Genomic DNA, 20,277 nt, shown 5'->3' on the forward strand with positions numbered 1-20,277 from the left:
CTTGGTATGTCTTCTGAATAGTTGGAACTGTGCGATCTTCTGAACTGAACATTTGTAGAGGAGACAGTTTCTACTTGGATCTACAAGTAAAATTCACCTGAGCAACACTGTCCTTGAGTTCCAAGGAAACAAAATACACATTTATCTGTATCCTACAAATGTATTTGCCTACATTAAACAATGGAAATATTTCTAATGACTTAAATGGGTTTATAAAGAATTTAGACCTCCTGGAGCTCCACCTGGGGCTTGACCATGGATCTCTGCATCTGCTTCCATCAGTCACTGGATGAGAGTTCCACCATGACAATTAGGGTGTTCGGCCATCCGATCACCAGAGTAGGTCAGCTCGGGCTTTCTCTCGACCATTGCCAGTAGTCTATTGTGGAGATATCTTTGTGGATTTCTGGGGACCTCTCTAGCACTCCGCTTCTTCCTATTCTCATGGGGTATTCATTTATCATGGTATCTCTTTCCTTGTTCTCCCACTCTGTTCCTGATCCAGCTGGGACCTTCCGCTCCCCTAAGCTCTCTTTCCCCCAACTCTTGCCCTCCATTACCCCACCTCATGTCCAGTTTGCTCATGTAGATCTCATCCATTTCTCTGTCGTTGGGCGATCCCTGTGTCTTTCTCAGGGTCCTCTTTACTAGGTAGCCTCCCTGGAGCTGTGAGTTGAGTCTGGTTATCCTTTGTTTTACATCTAGTATCCACTTATGAGTGAGAGAGAGGAGGGATTATATGAGCAAGAGATATTAAGACCATGATTGGAAAAAGCACAGGGACAAATAGCCGAACTAGTGGAAACGCATGAACTGTGAAGCAATAGCTGAAGAGCCCCCATGGAACTGGACCAGGCCCTCTGGATAAGTGAGACAGTTGATTAGCTTGAACTATTTAGGAGGCCCCCAGGCAATGGGACCGGGACCTATCCTTAGTGCATGAGCTGGCTCTTTGGAACCTAGGACCTGTGCTGAGACATTTTGCTCAGCCTTGGTGTAGGGAGGAGGGGACTGGATTTGCCTCAACTGAATCTACCAGGGTGAGCTGACTCCCCAGGAGAGATCTTGCCTTGGAGGAGGTGGGAATGGGGGTGGATGGGGGGGAAGACTGGGGAGTGTGAGGAGGGAGGGCAGGGGAATCCGTGGCTGATACATAAAATTAAATTAATTATAAAAGAAAAAGAAAAAAAAAAGAATTTAGACCTCTAACTTCCTATTTTTCCCAACATCACATACTAGTACAAAATAGTAATGTCAAGTTTAATAGGAAAAACAATCAAATTAGGCTTCAAAATACAGACAAATAAAGCATTTTCAGACTGTACCTCATTTGGAATAACTTCATATCCTTTGTAGATCTACTTGAAGGGAATAAGTGCTGTGCAACTCCCATGCAGCAACAATTAATCCAATGCACATTCCTTTTCAAAGTATGGCTCCTTATTGAAGAACTGAGTGTCCAGTGTCCTTCCTATGACTGCTTCTACCCATCTTTGCAGAAACACTTTTGCTGGTTTTTCCTGAGGAACAAGGAACACTGGACACAATACAGAAGTGCAAGGGCTGGGGTATCGTTGGCTCAGAAATGGAAAACATAAATCTTTAGCTATTCCTAGGAACTTGTTTTAAAATAGTCTATTATCTACACAGAATATAGTTGAATTTTGAAAAAATCTCAGGTTACTTCTGAACAGAAAGTTTCTGTAATGACCATGATCACCCTCATGGGACTTCATTTTACTTTGTTAGAACAATGTCAGCAGAAATAAGATACTCTGTGTGTGAACTGAAAAATAGGACCTCCTCAATAAAATAGAAACAAAAAAGGAATAAAGGTATTACCACCAATATATTGTGCTCAAATATGGTACATATTATAAAAAAATAAAACATTCTATTTTCCTTGCATAAAGATGTTAAAGATCATGTATAGTAACAAAGGTTTTGCATGTAAATTTGCATGTGTACAGATACGCTTTGTCACTGAGTGTTAATAATCTGTGTGGCATTTTATGAAATAGAGAAATTAGTTTTGTGAGAACCTTTATTGAATCTGTTCCACATTACTTATTGATAGGTATCCTTGGATTTAGATATGTGGAGCTGCTCCTAAGGTGGTTGGAGAGTTCTCTCCTGCCACCTCAACCTCCTTAAAATCTTAGGTACCCTGTGTGCCACTGCAATCACCAACTTCTGATTTCTCTTCCATTCTAAGAAAATTCCTAAATTACAGACATACCCAGTATGAAGAATAGGTTCCCAAAAGCCAGCCAAAGCATTGGGGACAGCCCCTGCTCCCACTGGTACAAGTCCCATAAGTACATCAGGCTACACAACTGTCACATCTATGCAGAGGGCCTAGATCAGTCCCACACAGGCTCCCTGGTGGTCAGTCAAACTCTGTGAGCTCCTATGAGCCCAGGTTAGTTGTTTCTGTTGGGTTTCTTATGGTGTCCTTGACCCCTCTGGCTCCTACAATCCTTCCTCTCCCTTTTCTGCAGGATTCCCCAAGCTTGGCCTAATGTTTGACTGTGGGTCTTTGCATCTGTTTCCATCAATTACTGGATGAAGGCTCTCTGATGACAACTGGGGTAGACACCAATCTATGAGTACAGTGGAATATCTTTAGGCATCATTACATTGATACTTTTTTCTCCAATCACGTTTGGTCCTATCCTAGGTTTCTGGGCCATTCAGCCTCTGGGTCTTAGCATGCCAGGCAGTGTCAGAGGTGGATCACTCTCAGGGCATGGGCTTCAGGCTGGACCATTGGGTGGCCACTCCCATAATCTCCCCCAGCACATCCCATAGGTAGGACAGTCTGTAGGTCAAAGGTTGTGTGGCTGGTTGGTGTCCCAGTCCCTCCACTAGAAGTCTTGCCTGGTCACAGGAGATGACCAGTTTAGGCTACATATCTCCCGTTGCTAGAAGTCTTAGCTGGGGTCACCCTTGTAGATTATTGGGAGCTTTCCATGTACCAGGTTTCTATTTGACCCCAAAATGTCTCCCCGATTCCTGTCATCTCTTTCAGTACTCTCCCCCTCCATCCACCTCCAAACCAATCCCTCAAGTTCCTATTCCCACTCTTCTCCAGTCCACCCACAAGCTTCCCAGGAAGATCCTTGTGTTCCTACTTGTGGTCTCCTTGTTACCTAGCCTCTCTGGGACTGAGGATTGTAGCATGGTTATCCTTTACTTTACAGCAAATATTCACTTATAAGAGAGAACATAGAATGTTTGTCTTTCTGGGTCTGGGTTACCTCACTCAGGATGATTTTTTTTCTAGTTCCACCCATTTGCCTTCAATTTTCATTATGCACTGTTTTTAACATCTGAGTAGTACTCCATTGTGTAAATGTACCATATTTTCTTTTTCCATTCTTCAGTTGAGGGGCATCTAGGTTGTTTCCAGGTTCTGGCTATAATGAGTAGCAGCTATGAACATAGTTGAGCAAGTGTCCTTGTGGTATGATTGAGCATCTTTTGGGTATATGCCCAAGAGTGGGATCGCTTGGTCTTGAGGTAGTTTGATTCCCAGTTATCTAAGAAACTGTCATATTGATTTCCAAAGTGGGTGCTCAAGTTTGCATTCCCACCAGGAGCAGAGGAGTGTTCCCTTTGTTATGCTTCCTGTTATTTGTGTTTTTGGTCTTAGCCATTCTGACAGATGTAAGCAGGAATCTCATAGCCATTTTGATTTGCAGTTCCCTTATGGCTAAAGAGGTTTGAATATTTCTTTAAGGGTTTCTTAACTATTTGAGAGTCTTCTGTTGAGAAAAATTCTTCTGTATCCCATTTTTTAATTGGATTATTTGCTTTTTGGATGTCTAGTTTCCTGAGTTCTTTACACATTATGGAAATCAGCCCTCTGTCACATGTGGAGTTGTTGAAGATCTTTTCCTTTTCTGTAGGCTGGTGTGTTGTCCTATTGATAGTGTCCTTTGCCTTACAGAATCCTTTTAATTTCCTGAGGTCCCTTTTATTAACTATATATCCTAATGCCTTTGCTACCAGTGTTCTATTCAGGAATTGTCTCCATGTCAATGCATTGAAGGGTACTTCCCACTTTTTCTTCTATCAGGTTCAGTGTAACTGGATTTATGTTGAGGTCTTTGATCCACTTGGACTTGAGTTTGGTGCAGGTTGATAGATATGTATTCTTCTACATGCCAACATCCAGTTATGCCAGCACCATTTGCTAAAGATGCTTTCTTTTTTCTATTGTAAAATTTGGGCTTCTTAGTCAAAAAATTAGGTATCCATGGGTGTGTGGATTTGTGTCTGTATCTTCAGTTTGGTTCCACTGATCCATCTGTTTTTATTCTGACACCCTGTGGTTTGTATTACTATAGCTCTGTAGTAGAGCTTGAAATTGTAGTAGGGATGGTGATGCCTCTTGAATTTCTTTTATTATATAGGATTGTTTTAGTTGTCCTGCTTTTCATTTGGTTGTTTTTTCATATGAAGTTGTATATTTTTCTTTCAATATCTACAGAGAATTGTGTTGGAATTTGATGGGGATTGCATTGAGTCTGTAGATTGCTTTTGGTAAGATGGTCATTTTTATTATGTTAATCCTACCAATCCATGACAAATCCAATAACCCTCATGATTTATCTTTTAAGTTTTAGAGAGATCAGGGATACAAGGAACATACCTAATCATATTAAAAGTAATATACAGCAAGCCGACAGTCAACATCAAATTAAATGGAGAAAAACTCAAAACAATTCTAGTAGAATCAGAAACAAGACAAGGATGCCCACTCTTATCACATCTATTCAATATAGTATACAGAGTTCTAGCTAGAGCAATAAGACAACAAAAGTGTATCAAGGGGATGCAAATTGGAAAGGAAGATGTCAAAGTGTGGCTATTTGCAGACGATATGATAGTATACATAAGTGAGCCCAAAAATTCCACCAGGGAACTCCTACAGCTGATAAACACCTTTAGTGAAGTGGCTGGATACAAGATTTACTCATAAATTCAGTAGTCCTCCTATATACAGTTGACAAAAGACTGAGAAAGAAATCAGGAAAACATCACCCTTCACAATAGCCATGCGTAATATAAAATATTTTGGGGTAACTCTAATCAAGCAAATAAAAGACATGTATGACAAGGACTGCAAATCTTTGAAGGAAGAAATTAGAGAAGATATCAGAAGAAAGAAAGATCTCCTATGCTCATGCATTAGTGGTATTAAACTTACTTTAAATTCTGAAAGTTTATTCAATTTTTACCCCAGTCTACATATATGATGTATTTTTCTCCATATCCTAAAGAAAATAGGCACTTGGGGTGATGAAACAGCTCAGCAGGTAAAGACACTTGCTGTCAAAACTTATGTCCTGAGTTCAAACAGCAAGATTCACATTGAGACAGGAGAATAGACCCAGAAAGTTATTCTTTGATCTACACATGTAGGATGTAGGATGCATCTGCCCCCCCACAACATAAATAAAAGAAAAGCTTCAAAAAGATAAATATAAGAAATTGAAAAGCATAAACAAATGAAAGAAAATAGGTATTCTGAAACATTACATGCCGAGAGGCCTCCTCATGGACTGGTCAGTCAGCCCACAAACCATGCATATGTACCAAAGAGCTGTTTTTCTGGATGCTCCATAAGGCAGCACTCTTATAGTCCACAGGCCAATTACATTCTACTCAAACCTTTCTCTACTTGTCTTGATGACTTACATTCTCAAATTGTTCATTTCCAAAGATTATAATGTATCCTTCTTTCTCTCTACTGCATTGTGTTGAGTTAGACACAAGTACTTTCCAGCACTTGTTATGACCAGAATTATCTAGCCACTGACAAGGTCACAGTTGCATTAATTGTTGTTTGTGTCTTACAGCAAGATCCCAAATTCCAGTCTCTAAAATGTTCTAACAGAAACCTGACAATATTACCTCTGGGTTTACAAGTTCAAGTTTAACAAATGTGCTTATATCAAAGTATTATTTTCTAAGCAAATTATAATCCTTGGCACCCAAAACCTATGCAAGTGGAGTTGTATTGATAAGTCAGTGGATGCCAGAGAGAAGGAACACATGAAATCCTGATTACTCCAGACTTCTGCTATGACCTTCATCTTTGATCCATGCACCATAGTCAAGAAAGCAGTCTTTCTCTGCCTTCCTAATTCTCTGTCTTTCTGTCCCAAGGACTCCAAGCCTCTTTTGTAGGAAGCTGTTTCTAATGACTGAAGCCTGCTGCTCTGCTTGCATAGGACCCTTGGCATTTGTTTTGTTTTTAAGATCATTTCTTTAAGAATTCTTTGGTTTTTTTTTTTTTTTTTTTTTTTTTGAGACAGGGTTTCTCTGTGTAATATCCCTGGCTGTCCTGAAACTCACTTTGTAGACCAGGCTGGCCTTGAACTCACGGAGATCCACCTGCCTCTGTCTCCTGAGTGCTGGGATGAAAGGCATGCAACACCATACCCAGTTTCTTTGAGAATTTTATACAGGCATATAAAGTACTTTGCTCATACTCACCCGCACTGGTCATTCCTAAATCCTCTAGAATCCACCTCCACATCCCCCTATGAACTTCCTGTCCCCTTTTATCATCATCACTATCACCATGACCATCATCATCATCATCATCATCATCAACACAACCACTACTCATTGAGTACATCTAGTGCTGCCACATATGCATGGGTCTGCAGTCGTTCACTGGAGTATGATCAACCTACCAGGATCACACTCCTAAAATAACCGATTGTGCCTCCCCACAGAGCTATCAATTGTCAATAGTTCTAAAGACAGAAGAGGCCAGGTCTCTTGTTTCCTGCCCTCTCCCCAAGTCCATATAGAAATTCTGTTTAGATTATGTACAGGTCTTGTCCAGGGTTCTGTGAGCTTATTGCACTTTTACTTTTTATTCAAGATTGGGTTGTGTTTTGAGATAGGGTCTCACTATACAGACCAGCCTGGTCTCCTCCTGAGTGCTGGGGTCAAAGGTATATGCCACCATGACTGGTTTGCTGTTAGTTCATGAGTGCAATGGTCCTGTCATGTCTAAAAGATGCTTTCACAATAGTCCCCCCAGTGACCCAAAGACCTCTGGGTAATCCCTGTGACTCCCCAAACCCCTCAGTAATCCTTACCTCCTAAAGACTCACTCCCTTTTAAAAGCATTACCTGGCCTTTACCTTTATGTCTGTTGGGGGACAAGGGTCAAGGTCTAAAGCACAGCACAGTTTTAGTAGGAGAGCAAATAGAAGGTAAATGCACACAGGTAAGAATGAGTGAGACAGACCAGGATGAGCAAGACAGGAGACAGACAGTGCAGGCAAAGGCTCAGATCACTCCGGCTTTCTCGTGACTTAAGCTGAACTGAGTAAGGGTTGCTAAGAATCAATACTGTCCACCCCAGAGCGAATGATTGGTTAGGACCTTGCAGGGGTGAGGAGGTGAAAAACTTTGGCAGGGTCAAAAACCTGAGGACTTCTTAAGAGGATGGAGGAAGGTCAAATTCTTAGAAGTACTGATTGATTAGTGTCTGCCTGGAGGATGCTGATGAAGTGAGCAGAGACCAGCAGGAGGTGCCAGGGTGGAAGCTAAGCCCAGGTGTGGAAGAGATTTGCTTGTCATGCTTTCTTATGACTTTCATCCAAACGAACTTAGAGATCCGTTACAAGATTTTCAGTCTGAAAATAAGCTTGCTGCCAGTGATCTGGAAGATGTTCTGAGGAATGATGAATCAGAAGCAATAAAAGGTAGAGAGGATATTTAATATTGAGAGAAATCTCACACACACATTTATTAATTTGAAAAAGTTTAGCCACCTTTTCTTTGCTAAATATTTCCATTGTTTAACTGTCATGCAATACTTAATCAGTTTGAGCTGTTAAACTATGTGTATCAAGATACTACAATGCAAAAAGCCAAATTTATCTCATTTTCATGTTTTCTATGAAATTGAAGAGTGGGTTATAATACCAGTGCCTATTGTAGACTGAAAAAAAGAGAAAGAACTCAATTTTTGTTCACAAGGAGATTAATAAACTAAGAACAGAAAATTATATAGTGAAAACTAGGTACCTGTATTAAAGGCCTCTTTTTATCAAATAGCCTTAGAATATTCTTACCTAGTTAAATTGTTTTCTGATATGTTGTTGTTTGTTTTGTGAGTGTGACAGAAATAGAGAGAGTGTGTGTTTTGTGTGAATGTGAATCTGTGTGGGTGTATCTCTCTCTCTCTCTCTCACATACACACACACACATACACACACACACACACACACACACACACACACACACACACACACACACACACTGAGAGAGAGGAGAGAGAGAGAGAGAGGGAGAGGGAGAGGGAGAGGGAGAGGGAGAGGGAGAGGGAGAGGGAGAGGGAGAGGGAGAGGGAGAGAGAGTCTGTATGTGTGTTTTTCACTACAAAGCAGCTTGGTATGTTTTTCATGCTAATGAACTATTTGAGTTTCTAGAAGTGAACCAAGGGCAGAAAGGGTCTCCTCACACTCAAACCACATAGACAGTAATGTTTGTATGACAGTGAATAAGACTTCTGGTATGTAGTCAGCATTTAAAATACAGTACTCCATACAATGATATCAATATAATTGTTCTTCTTGATGTAATAAGCTTAGAAACTGACATAAAAATGCTCTAGGAAAAAAACAAAAACCAACTAAGCATTTCAGCCATTAAGGGTTTCCTTTATTTATACAAACCATTGCATGTCTCACACTGCTTTAGCACCAGATCCACACTTCTAATTGCCATTGGTCGTGGTACCTGTAATTTGCACTTATTTTACCTCAGCAAATATTTTATACTGCCATCAACAAAACTTCCAACTTCAAGACCCTTACACATGCCAGTTAAAGAAGAGTTCTCTCTAGTTATAACTACTGAGTGGATTTTTCATTTTAAAAAATATTTTCCTGCCTGAATTTTCTCCATAATTTTTTTTCAAAATATAAATATTTTGTTATTAAATTTAGTCTGTGCAGAACAAAGGATAAAAAATTTATATCTTAATAATTCCATGTTAAATAATAGTATTATCTTAATATTTTTGTACTTGTATGTTCAAAAATGCTTTCAGATTTTGTAATAATTTAGTAAAGGCAAATGATGCAGTTGACACTGTAGATACCCAGCTCAGTCTGCACATTTTTAACAGGGGACTTGCTGCATCCCTGTCTCATAGTAGCAAGAAAACAACTACTGAGATCCGAGAGCTTCCTTCTCCCTCTGTGACAATGCTGTATTGAAGCAGAAAGTTGAAATCTGTTTTCATCAGTACTTGACTGTCAGTACTCAAGAGCTGTTTAAATGCTTACTGATAAATGCCCTGTGTGTTAATTCAGATTGGTGTTTTTCAATATCATGCTAGTTCTATATCTGTCTTAAAAGTATAGATAAGAAAAATAACTTATAACTCATTTCACTATAACCAACTATGGAAAAAATTTGGCAAACATGAGCATAAGTATAATTATGTATGCAAAAATATGTGTAGACACACTCATTCACAAATGTGTAGTATTGAAATAGCTGTTACAAGGCATGGCCAAATGGAAGATGAAAATTTAGACCTCTCAACGGTGGCTGGGACTCCTTATTTTCCTCCAAATGTCTATGGACTAATCAATGTACCTCTTGGATCATTTACTGAGAGTCAGGAGACAGATTCTCTGCTCGCTCTCTGTCTCTCTCTCTCTTTGTCTCTCTCTCCCTCCCACCTCCTCTCTCCCTCTCATCACACAAGTATGTTTAAAGCACACAGCTGCAAATCAGACTGCCCTTGAACTGTACTTGTGCAGTCTCTTGACCTCTGGTTTCTTAAATGGGAAAAATGAATGTTCCTGTTTCACTAGGTTTAAAGAGAAAAAAAACATAACGTATGGAAATCTTTAAAATAAAAATGGATACACTGTAGCTAGAGTTTTCCTGCCTGGCCCATAGTCAGGACAAATCTCTCTCACCTGCCAGTCCCACAGCCACTCAGACCCAACCAAGTAAACACAGAGACTTATATTGGTTACAAACTGTATGACTGTGACAGGCTTCTTGCTAACTGTTCTTATAGCTTAAATTAATCCATTTCCATAAATCTATACCTTGCCACGTGGCTCGTGGCTTACCGGCATCTTCACATGCTGCTTGTCCTGGTGGTGGCTGGCAGTGACCCCTTCTGCCTTCCTGTTCTTTTTCTCCTCTCTGTTAGTCCCGCCTACACTTCCTGCCTAGCCACTGGCCAATCAGTGTTTTATTTATTGACCAATCAGAACAACACATTTGCCATACAGAACATCCCACAGCACTCCCCCCCCCCTTTTTTTTTCAAAGAGAAAGGTTTTAACCTTAACAAAGTAAAATTACATATAATTTGGGAATTTGGGCATAGCTTCTCTTACTACTTCCTGCTGGAGGAGGGCGCTGTATCTTATGGGGACACAAAGAAAATTTTAGGATTATGGAATAGTCCATGAGGCTGTATTGTCTGAGCCAGTTGCCTTCAAACCATTTTGGATGTTGGATCATCTGGGCCATGGTGTCATCAGAGACCTTTCAGGGGGTCTTGGCTGGTCAAACCTGATATATCTTAATCTGGAACAAATCCATAGCATCTTGCTTTCTGTGGAAACAAAAGCAGAGTCTCCTTTCCAAAGCAACACATCCTTACATCCAAATTTTGAAGTCAAGGTATATTTAAAATATACATATTGGTTTAACTCAACATCTTTTACAATCAAATGTTTTTCTGCAGTTAAAAATCCCAAAGACAACACAATCCAGATTCTCTGTGCAATATTCATCTTTACGTGGCTTATTTTTTATATTAACTTTACTGTCTCTTTAAAGACTTTATTTTTTAAAACTGTGTATTTGTTTATATAACTGTATATATCACCTTTTTGTCTCTTTCAAGCCTGTGTATATTTTACACACATTGTAAACTATTACATCTGAATCTGTCTTATTGTGAATCTATTGCTTTAAACTGCAGCAGCTGTGGCTGCTGGCTCCGCCCACTTCAGCTTCCCAACATGGCGGTGGTATGTTTACCGCCAGCTCTGGGAGCTATTGTGGGTCTATGCTTTTATCCAAGCAGCGTACAGCCCAGAAACCTCTTTTTTTTTTTTGTACTAGCAAAGGCTAAATCCACCACGCAGCTTAATGTGCCACTTGTAGAGGCCTCATTCCTGCCATAGGGCAGGTCAAGCACACACGCCAGGAACCCACCAGTAGCTCAAAACCTCAGCTGCCGCTCATTTGAGAGAGACAATTAAGAAGCTGTTTTTAGCTCCGTTTTAGAATCTTTTCTCAGGTTTTATGTGGAAACTCTTGCCACCACATTGGGTGCCATTTGTAGCTAGAGTTTTCCTGCCTGGCCCACAGTCAGGACAAATCTCTCTCACCTGCCAGTCCCACAGCCGCTCAGACCCAACCAAGTAAACACAGAGACTTATATTGGTTACAAACTGTATGGCCGTGGCAGGCTTCTTGCTAACTGTTCTTATAGCTTAAATTAATCCATTTCCATAAATCTATACCTTGCCACATGGCTCGTGGCTTACCGGCATCTTCACATGCTGCTTGTCCTGGTGGTGGCTGGCAGTGACCCCTTCTGCCTTCCTGTTCTTTCTTTTCTCCTCTCTGTTAGTCCCGCCTATACTTTCTGCCTAGCCACTGGCCAATCAGTGTTTTATTTATTGACCAATCAGAGCAACACATTTGCCATACAGAACATCCCACAGCAACACTGTTAATGATCAATAAATGTCAGCATATTTAAACAGACTGTATTCTAGTGTTTTGGTTTGCACATATCATGATCAAATTTCATTTCAAATTTTTATATAATGTCATACATTCTGAAAGAGGAGTCATGAGTTTAAAGTGTTATATTAGAATTTTATTCAATATGCAGGCTATGGGCAAATGGGAATTATGCTCCCTAGTAAGTAGTTGATATATATATATATATATATATATCTCAAGGAATAAGGCATCCAAATTGTTTGGCCAGGTCTTCTCTTTGTAGCTCAAGTTCACGTAGAACTCATGACCCTCTGCCTCGAGTGCTGGTGTTACAGGTGGATGCCACCATGACCAGCATCAATCACCTTTCAGTTATTTATGTGTACTAGCAAGTCATAGACAAAGAATCTTTGGGGCTTGATAGTCAAACAGCATCTGAACCTTCAAGCTCCAGGTGAAGCAAGAGGTCCTATCTCAAAAGACATAGCAGAGAATTTTTAACAAAACATGGATGTCACCCTCTGGCCTCCACATCCACAACGTGGATGGCAATATACAATATGGCATCCACTAACTACTGATAGCTACTAAAATTTAAATGAAACAAGTGTCCCTTTTCTCTCATTACCTTGTATCTTGTCAAAAGCCTTATATAGTTTATGCTGTTGTACTAAGGAGCGCTAACTGGGCCTGCTGTGGCAAGCCTGTGACCTCACTCATCATTTTAGAGATAGAAAAGGCAATGTCAGATGTTCCAGGCCAGTCTCAGTAATCCAGCGAGCTAGAGAGCCAGCCTTGGCTACATAAGACCTTTTCTCAAACAAAGCCAAGTGAAACAATCAAACAAATAAAAATAGGTAAAAGAAACAAAGCAAACAAGACTCATTACTAAATCCTGGACCTTGGGAGACTGAGGTACCACTCAGGCTTTAACTGCTTGCTCTGCAAGCTTGGGAATCTGAGTCTGATCCCCAGCCTCCACATAAATGGTAGGCATTGGTGTGCCTGTACACCAAGTGGACAATCAGACAGGAAGGTCCTGGGGACTTGCTACCTAGACAGTCTAACTGAATCTGTGAAGTCCTGGTGTACTGAGTCTCTCCATCACAGGATACGCTGGTAGAAATTGAAGAAGACACCTCATGTCAGTTGTTGGCCCCCAGGTGTATAGAAACACATAAACATTTATACACACACACACACACACACACACACACACACACAAACACACACACACACACACAAACACACACACACACACACACACACACACACACACACACACACACACACACACAAAATTTGGAGCCTTGATGTTAAATTAAATGTAGTCATTAGAAGTACATTTTTAGGCTGAATCAAGTTCTCACCTAACAATGCCTGAGGTCCTGAGATTGATCCTCAGCAAGAGACCAAAGAAGCAAGTTAAAAAGATAAATCGTTCAGCTTTTTCTAGAATGTGAATGTATCTAGATGAGAATACAGTGGAAGTCATATTATTGCACAATGTAGTAATAGGCATCATTTAATTTTACTAATTCTGTTCTTATAACTCTGAGAAAAATGTTTATAAGTATATACATTCAAACACATATGTGTACATGGTGACATTATCATTGAAAAACACCCTCGAAGTAAAAAATAGTTTATTCCTGATAAAATCAGTGAACTATAATTATACTCCTTACTTTTCCTTTTGGTACTTCTGTATTACAATAAATATGCATACAACATAGTTCTATACGAAGTACGAATATGTACAGTATATGGATGCATTTGCTTCAGTTTTCTGGTTAAGAATTAAGTCCTAAGAGCAAGGCAAGTAAGAAACTGAAAATTTATCTCAATCATATGATATTTAGAGCTAAATGCAACTACTTGAAGCAAAAGAAACAAGAAATAGCCAATAGGAAGGACCTCCAGCTAGGCAAAGAGAGAAAGGCCAAAGACTGTACTACAAAAATGTCCTCTCTGAAGAAAGACTGAGACACAGTGCCTGCTTTCAGACAGTGAAAATATGAAGGAGGATTTTTTTTAATTGCCTAAGCAAGAATGTGTTGGTGTTATAGAGGTCTTGGGAATAGGAAGAAACTTGTTTGATTAATCACTTGTCTTTGATTACCCACTTCAAGTTTTTTCATTTCTGAGATGGATAAAGTTAGTATCCAGGCAATGGAATGTTACTCAACGCAAAAAGAAATGATTAACTGGTAAGAAGTCACGGAGGAAAGTAAACTGCATGCTATTAAGTGAAAAAGCTTCTTCGAAAAGCCTACCATACATTTCCTGCTAAGTGATACTCAGTTACTATGCTCTAAAATATTTAAATGCCAACGTGTTTGTTGAGACTGAGAAATGTTTTAACTTCGGCACAGTGGCTGTGACTTAATCTACTGCTATTTCAGCCAATAACTCCAACTCCACATTGATTCCATAATCAGACTGGGTAACAACAGAATGCCTGTATAAGTCACTGTGTTAGTTGGGGTTTCTAAATGCTGCATCGAAACACCACGACCAAAAAGTAAGTTGGGAAGGAAAGGGATTATTTGGCTTCCACTTCCATATCACTGTCCATAACTGAAGGAAGCCAAGGAAGGAATTCACACAGGGCAGGAACCTGGAGGCAGGAGCTGATGCAGAGGCCATGGAGGAGTGCTGCTTACTAGCTTGCCTCAAGTGGCTTGCTCAGACTGTTTTCCTATAGAACCCAGGACTAGCAACCTAGGTATGGTACCACCCACAGTGGGCCAGCCCCTTCCCAATGGATCACTAGTTATTCCTTGTTTCAGATAACTCTGTGTGTGTGTGCGTGTGTGTCCAGTTGATGTAAGACTAGCCAGCACAGTTGCTAGTAATAACTGGAAGGGAATGTTGATAGTGAGGATTTGTGCATAGTGAGGAGGGTACACAGGTGAGAAATGAGATCTTTCTTCCTTTATCATGTTTTCCATTTACAAAAAAAAGTCTTCACAAATATAATTTAAAACATTAATAATGTCTACTTTGATTTTTTTTTTTTGTCAAAATGATTGTGAAAAATGTCTTGTCTTATCCGAGTAAAGTTTCTTTACTTTATCTGAGTAATTACATGAATCATTACAAAGGGTACATATTTTACCACTCAGATTTGTTTAATTAGTCTTTTGGAAACACTTGTTAGTTTTTCAATGTACAGATTGCATATATGCCCATATTTTTGCACCTTAAAAATTTTAAATATAATGATGACAGTTAAATACACAATGAAGCCTTTATTTACAAAATGTTATCAGCACAAAGAGAGAAATATTTACTTATCTTCAAGCAAGCACAATAATAATATTTTCTTTCAAAAAATGATGTTAAATATCTGTAGAGACAGGAAGTGGATGAGTGGTTGTCTGTCACTAAGTAGAGGGAGGCAGAGTAGCTGCCGATGAATGCGGACATTTTGGACAACAATAAAAACTTAATGTTGATGGTCACACTGGTTGCCCAATTCTGTGAACAGGCTAAAGCCATTGAGCTACATATTTTATTTTATTTTTTGTTGAGCTACATATTTTAAATAAGGGAATTGCATGGGACATTAATTTTATATTTGTCATAAAGCTGATATTTATTTACAAAGTGATGTGAAATGAAGTGTGTATGTGTATAGATTTTCTCACAATAAACACTGTTCACTGGAAAGACATAAAGGAGATGATGTGGCCTCCATTGTCTCTAGTTTTACCTTGAATGCAGTATTATGAAAGTGAGTAGTCAGACACCTTAACTTTAAAAATATACAGCTGAACTGTCTTCCACATAAATGAGACCGTGTTCCTTCCTTTCTTTCCTTGTTCTATTTGGAAAATTTGTGTGAGGGAGTTAAGATAAATTGAGCTGATTACATCATCAGGACCCTGGGCTGGGCATTTGGGAAGGAGAGTTAGCTCCCCAGCTGGATGACTCATGCCGTAGTTTATCACCATAATTCACGGCTATGTTTGGGGAATCTTCAAAGGTCAGCACCACAATGTCTTCTATCGTAAGTCAGACGCCCTGACTCCGGCAGCTGGATGAACTTTAGTTGGTCAGTTGTAATTATTTGGGGAATTGTGAAGTCCTTTTAAAGCTCAGTATTACATTTGAAGTTATGCTTCCTTTCAAGTAAAAAGAAATATCAGTTTGTATTGGATATGCAGTGATCTGTGCATTATGAGGAAAAATTAATTTAAAATGTGTAACTCACTGAGAACTGTGAATGAGAGTGGAGTTGGCAGATAATGAAGAACTGTTTCACTGTAAGTAAGAACCAAGGGAGGAGGTGAAGAGTGTCCCACAGACGGGGCCGTGATAGGCACACGTGCAGGTGATTCAGCCGGGGGTTCTCTGATGAAATTTTAAGGATGAAATGAGATGTAATAATCATGATAAGTTATAATAGAAAATATTAATGTTGTTATGAAAGCCACAAATTGTGCTTGTATGTGTCTATATTAAGGTGTCAATTATTTTCCTTATTTCCACAGTGTCCTGAATGGAAAACACTACATAGGTTGGCAGGGTTGAATGAGGAAGACAGCTGTGTATGGCTGGCTGTGACACTCTGGGGCAGCCATCATCATAAGCCTGTTTCTCCTCTGTGAGGATAACACAGTTGATCTCACAAGGTTAACTTAAGAGTTAAGTGAGATGATGTGTGAAAGCCCCTGTTAGTGATTCCTGCCCGATACTAGAAACACTCTAAATGAGGCTTATTATTAGGGGCAATATCAGCAATGATAAAAGCCAAAGATGATTTTGTAAAGCATTACATTTGATATTTGAGACCATTGAGATACCCAGATGATATAACAAGAAGAACAGAAAGAGAGTTGCAAACAGTTCTGTCAGGAAGCTTTGTGCCAAGGAAGGACAGCTGGTCAAACTACATTTGGTTCAAAATATTCTTTCCCATAATTGTTGACAGATTAGGAATCCATGATATACTCAGTCCCCCAGTAACCGTGGTCAAATACTTCTTGGCAATGTATACCTCGGTTATAATTGAGATTTACCTCAGGCCTTTTTGGGTTCTCTTGATGTGGTTTCAAAGGCTTCTCCGTGAGATGAATCTTCTCTGTGAAGAAGCCCCTGTTACATCAGCAGCAGCAGTTGTCAACACATATTTAATTCCTCCACCATTGTCTTAGAACAGGACATGAGATTTTTGGAAACAGGGACTACTGAGATGGAGGCCCAGGCACTAAAAGTTCTTGCTTCTGAGCCTTATGATCTGAGTTCCAGCTCTGGAACCTTCATGATAGAAAGAGAAGAGCATCAACCACAAGTGGTCCTGTGATCTCCACATGAGTGCCATAACATGTGTATGCGTGTACACACACGTACAGACACACCAAATAAATAAAATGTAGCTAAAAGTTGTTTTTTTTTTAAGATTTTGAAAGTAACATGAAGATATTTAAAAAAGAGAAAGTCTCAATGTTTAGGTGTGTCTGGCTTATAATTTACCAGTCTGATCTTGAATACATCAAATGAAGACTATATTGAAATCAAACTACAATCATATGCATTGCCTTTTCTCAGAATGCCCACCATGCTGGTTCTGATCCCTCTTTATGGTGTGCTCATTCATACTCATGGACAGTAGGGTGGTAGGGTGGATATCTTATGTTGGCAAATAATTGACATAAATGTGTATTTTATGAAGGATTACTTACTTACCCTCATTATATAAATCACAACATGACAGACACCCATCACCTTTTCAGTATGCTATGAAAGGACAATTATTGGTATCTTTCAAGTAAATTTTTATTTGTCACTGCCTAGTACAGAGACAAGAATACTGGAAGTGGGTTCATTATGTCTTCACTCTTTGCATCATCTCACACATCCTGGGCAATGCTAAGTTACATCTGCCCCCACCACTGGATCCTGGAAGTTTCTGTCTTATTTGCATTATTCACAACACACATGGAAAGATAATATATTGGTGTTTGAGTGCATTTGACATTTTATATTTAAGGAATATATATGTGTGTTCATAATATTTAGTGCTATTTCCTTTAGAAATATTTTAGAGCACAGTGAATATTTTAAATATATGAATATAAATATATTTTCCAGGTCTGAGAATGAATAAGGGTGCCATCACCCCTCCGCGTTCTTCTCCAGCAAATACGTGCTCCCCAGAAGTGATCCACCTCAAGGACATTGTCTGCTATCTGTCTCTTCTGGAAAGAGGAAGACCTGAGGATAAGCTGGAGTGTATGTTTCGGGAATTGTGTTTACTCACCAGGCTGGGGTGGGAGGAAGGGCTGTGTGTTGATGTAATTATAATTGCCTAAATTGCTAAAGAAATACCTTTTCTCAGAGTCAGTCAAAAAGTTACTATTAAATTTAACTGAAAACGCATCTTAATTGGAATTCTGAAACATTATATTTTGTTAAGAAATGTTGAAATTGGGTTATTATGTGAAATTCTATCTATTTCTGATAATTTATCAAATTCCATTTGTTTCCATTGACTTTGTAAACATGTCTATCCATCACATGGATTCTAAATGTTTTCTCCTTGGCTCTTTTGAGATAACAAGAAGTAACTGGAAACGTTGAACTATTAGACAGAGAGAATGCTCTAAGAAATACCAAATGCCCAATTCCTCCTATCTGAGAAGGACTTCCTCACCCCCTGCATCACACATGCATGCAAGGGCATCACACACACACACACACACACACACACACACACACACACACACACACCTTATACTCTTCTCCATGGCAACCTCCCTTCGACATCAGGTTAACACTCTCTTTGGCAGAGAACAATTTCTCAAATGCTTCACTTATAGGAGTTGGTTCTGTATGTTATAAACAATTAAATAGTATTTTTGTTTCTTTTACAATATGACAGGTAGGGACTTTTTTTCTAAGTACCTAGGTAGCACTCTTACTAAACTGCAGTGACTGAGCTCTCTCTGGTGGTAACATGTACACACTGCAACGAAAGAGCACACTCTTTAAACACTGACTCAACTGATCACTGATAATCTGATCTCCCTGTAAAGCTCATTATAACTAAAGCCGTTGTTGTATACTCTGTGGCTAGATTAACTGGATTATATTAGAGATCATTAAAATGAATTAAAATTTTACTACTTAAATAATAGTGAAGGTCATAAAACCAAACTTCAGTATTTCTTAATAAAATTTAAAATATTGTAATGTATTAATATTATAATTACAAAGCAGTTTAGTTAAATTTAATAAAACTTAAAAATTTAATAATTTTTTAAATTTTCTCACAAGTAAAGCATTTACTATGCTTATTTAGGAGTCACACCAGCTTAGGTTATGAATAAATCATATGGCTATTATTCTTTAAATATGTATTTATTATTCATAAACATTGAATACTTGCATTTCAAGATTTATTTTGTATTCCTAAGAACGTGTAGAAATCTTTCATTCCAAAGTAAACATTGAGTTTCTATTGAAGTGGTGGCCAAAAAGAAAGTTTGCTCAGGTGTCTTCATGGCCATGTTTGGCTTGATGATGAAGATAAATATTTTCTCCAGATGAGAATTAATGAAGGCACCAGCCATCTCCCCCAAAAAGGACTTTGGTACTGCACTTTAATTTTTTCTATGCCAATTAGAAGAACATTGCTTTTATTTTGGATCCGTCAGAATCACGCTTCTTGGTTCTGTTTTTAATGCCATGCATCCTTTGTCCACAATCGAACATTCCCTCATTCTGAAGCACTGGACGAACCCAGTGAAACTGACCTGCTGAGACTCCTCTTCAGTGGCATTCTTTGTTCTATGAGTTTCCCACCTCTTTGTCGAGCTCACAGCGGGCTTGGGGTCATTTTCCTCAGTTTACAATTATGCCTTCAGACTTTTCTCCAAACCGTAGGAAGTTTCTGGTGTTGCTACACTTTTTATCAGACTTGCTTTCTGACCTCATGATTTTATGGACTTTATGTCCATCTCTATGAATATACATCAACATATTCAGGAATTCTGTGTTTTTACTTTTTCTTTTTAAATGTCTGATATTTTCCCACATCAATGAATCAAATCTACCCGTCATTTTCTTCCTTAGCAATTTGTGGGTTTTAACCTGTCTGCGGTAGCACATTGACAAATTCTTAACATTCTTCTACAGTTTCAGTTCCTAGAATTATTTGCAATAAGATGTACATTAATAGTGGCTGATGAACTACGTAGTTACTTCCTAAAGACTTATGCCATATTAAACAACACGAACCAGAACTAAAAAGAAGGAAAGGTATTTAAAAGGAGCAGAAGTGGATGTGAAGAACCTAAAATAGTTCTTCATGAGGGAGAGAACTAAATTTGGATCTTCCGTTGAGGTAGCTCACCAAAATGAAACGTGCACACCTGGGTTTAGGTCAGATGCTCTCACACAATTACCCACCAGAGTCACTCGCAGGTCCTGTCGACATAGGTTACTGGGTGCTCCAGGATGTAGGACCTGACAATTGTCTGATTGAAAGGAATGTGCCGGAGACAGTGCTGCTTTTGA

The 20,277-nt window shown here is 39.1% G+C and overlaps 1 protein-coding gene across 7 annotated transcripts in view; it reads left to right on the forward strand.

The window, feature by feature from the left end:
• Dgkb (diacylglycerol kinase beta) overlaps positions 1-20,277 on the forward strand; it is a 713,645-nt gene that overhangs the window by 188,613 nt on the left and 504,755 nt on the right. For all 7 annotated transcript variants that reach the window (XM_052738362.1, XM_052738366.1, XM_052738363.1 and 4 more), the window contains one exon: positions 17,851-17,991. In XM_052738362.1, the coding sequence (XP_052594322.1) occupies positions 17,851-17,991 (141 nt within the window). The remainder of the gene's footprint in view (positions 1-17,850; positions 17,992-20,277) is intronic.

This window comes from Peromyscus californicus, unplaced genomic scaffold, assembly GCF_007827085.1.
Source record: "Peromyscus californicus insignis strain IS unplaced genomic scaffold, ASM782708v3 Scaffold_15__1_contigs__length_86483966, whole genome shotgun sequence".
In the NCBI taxonomy this organism is placed as follows: Eukaryota; Metazoa; Chordata; class Mammalia; order Rodentia; family Cricetidae; genus Peromyscus; species Peromyscus californicus.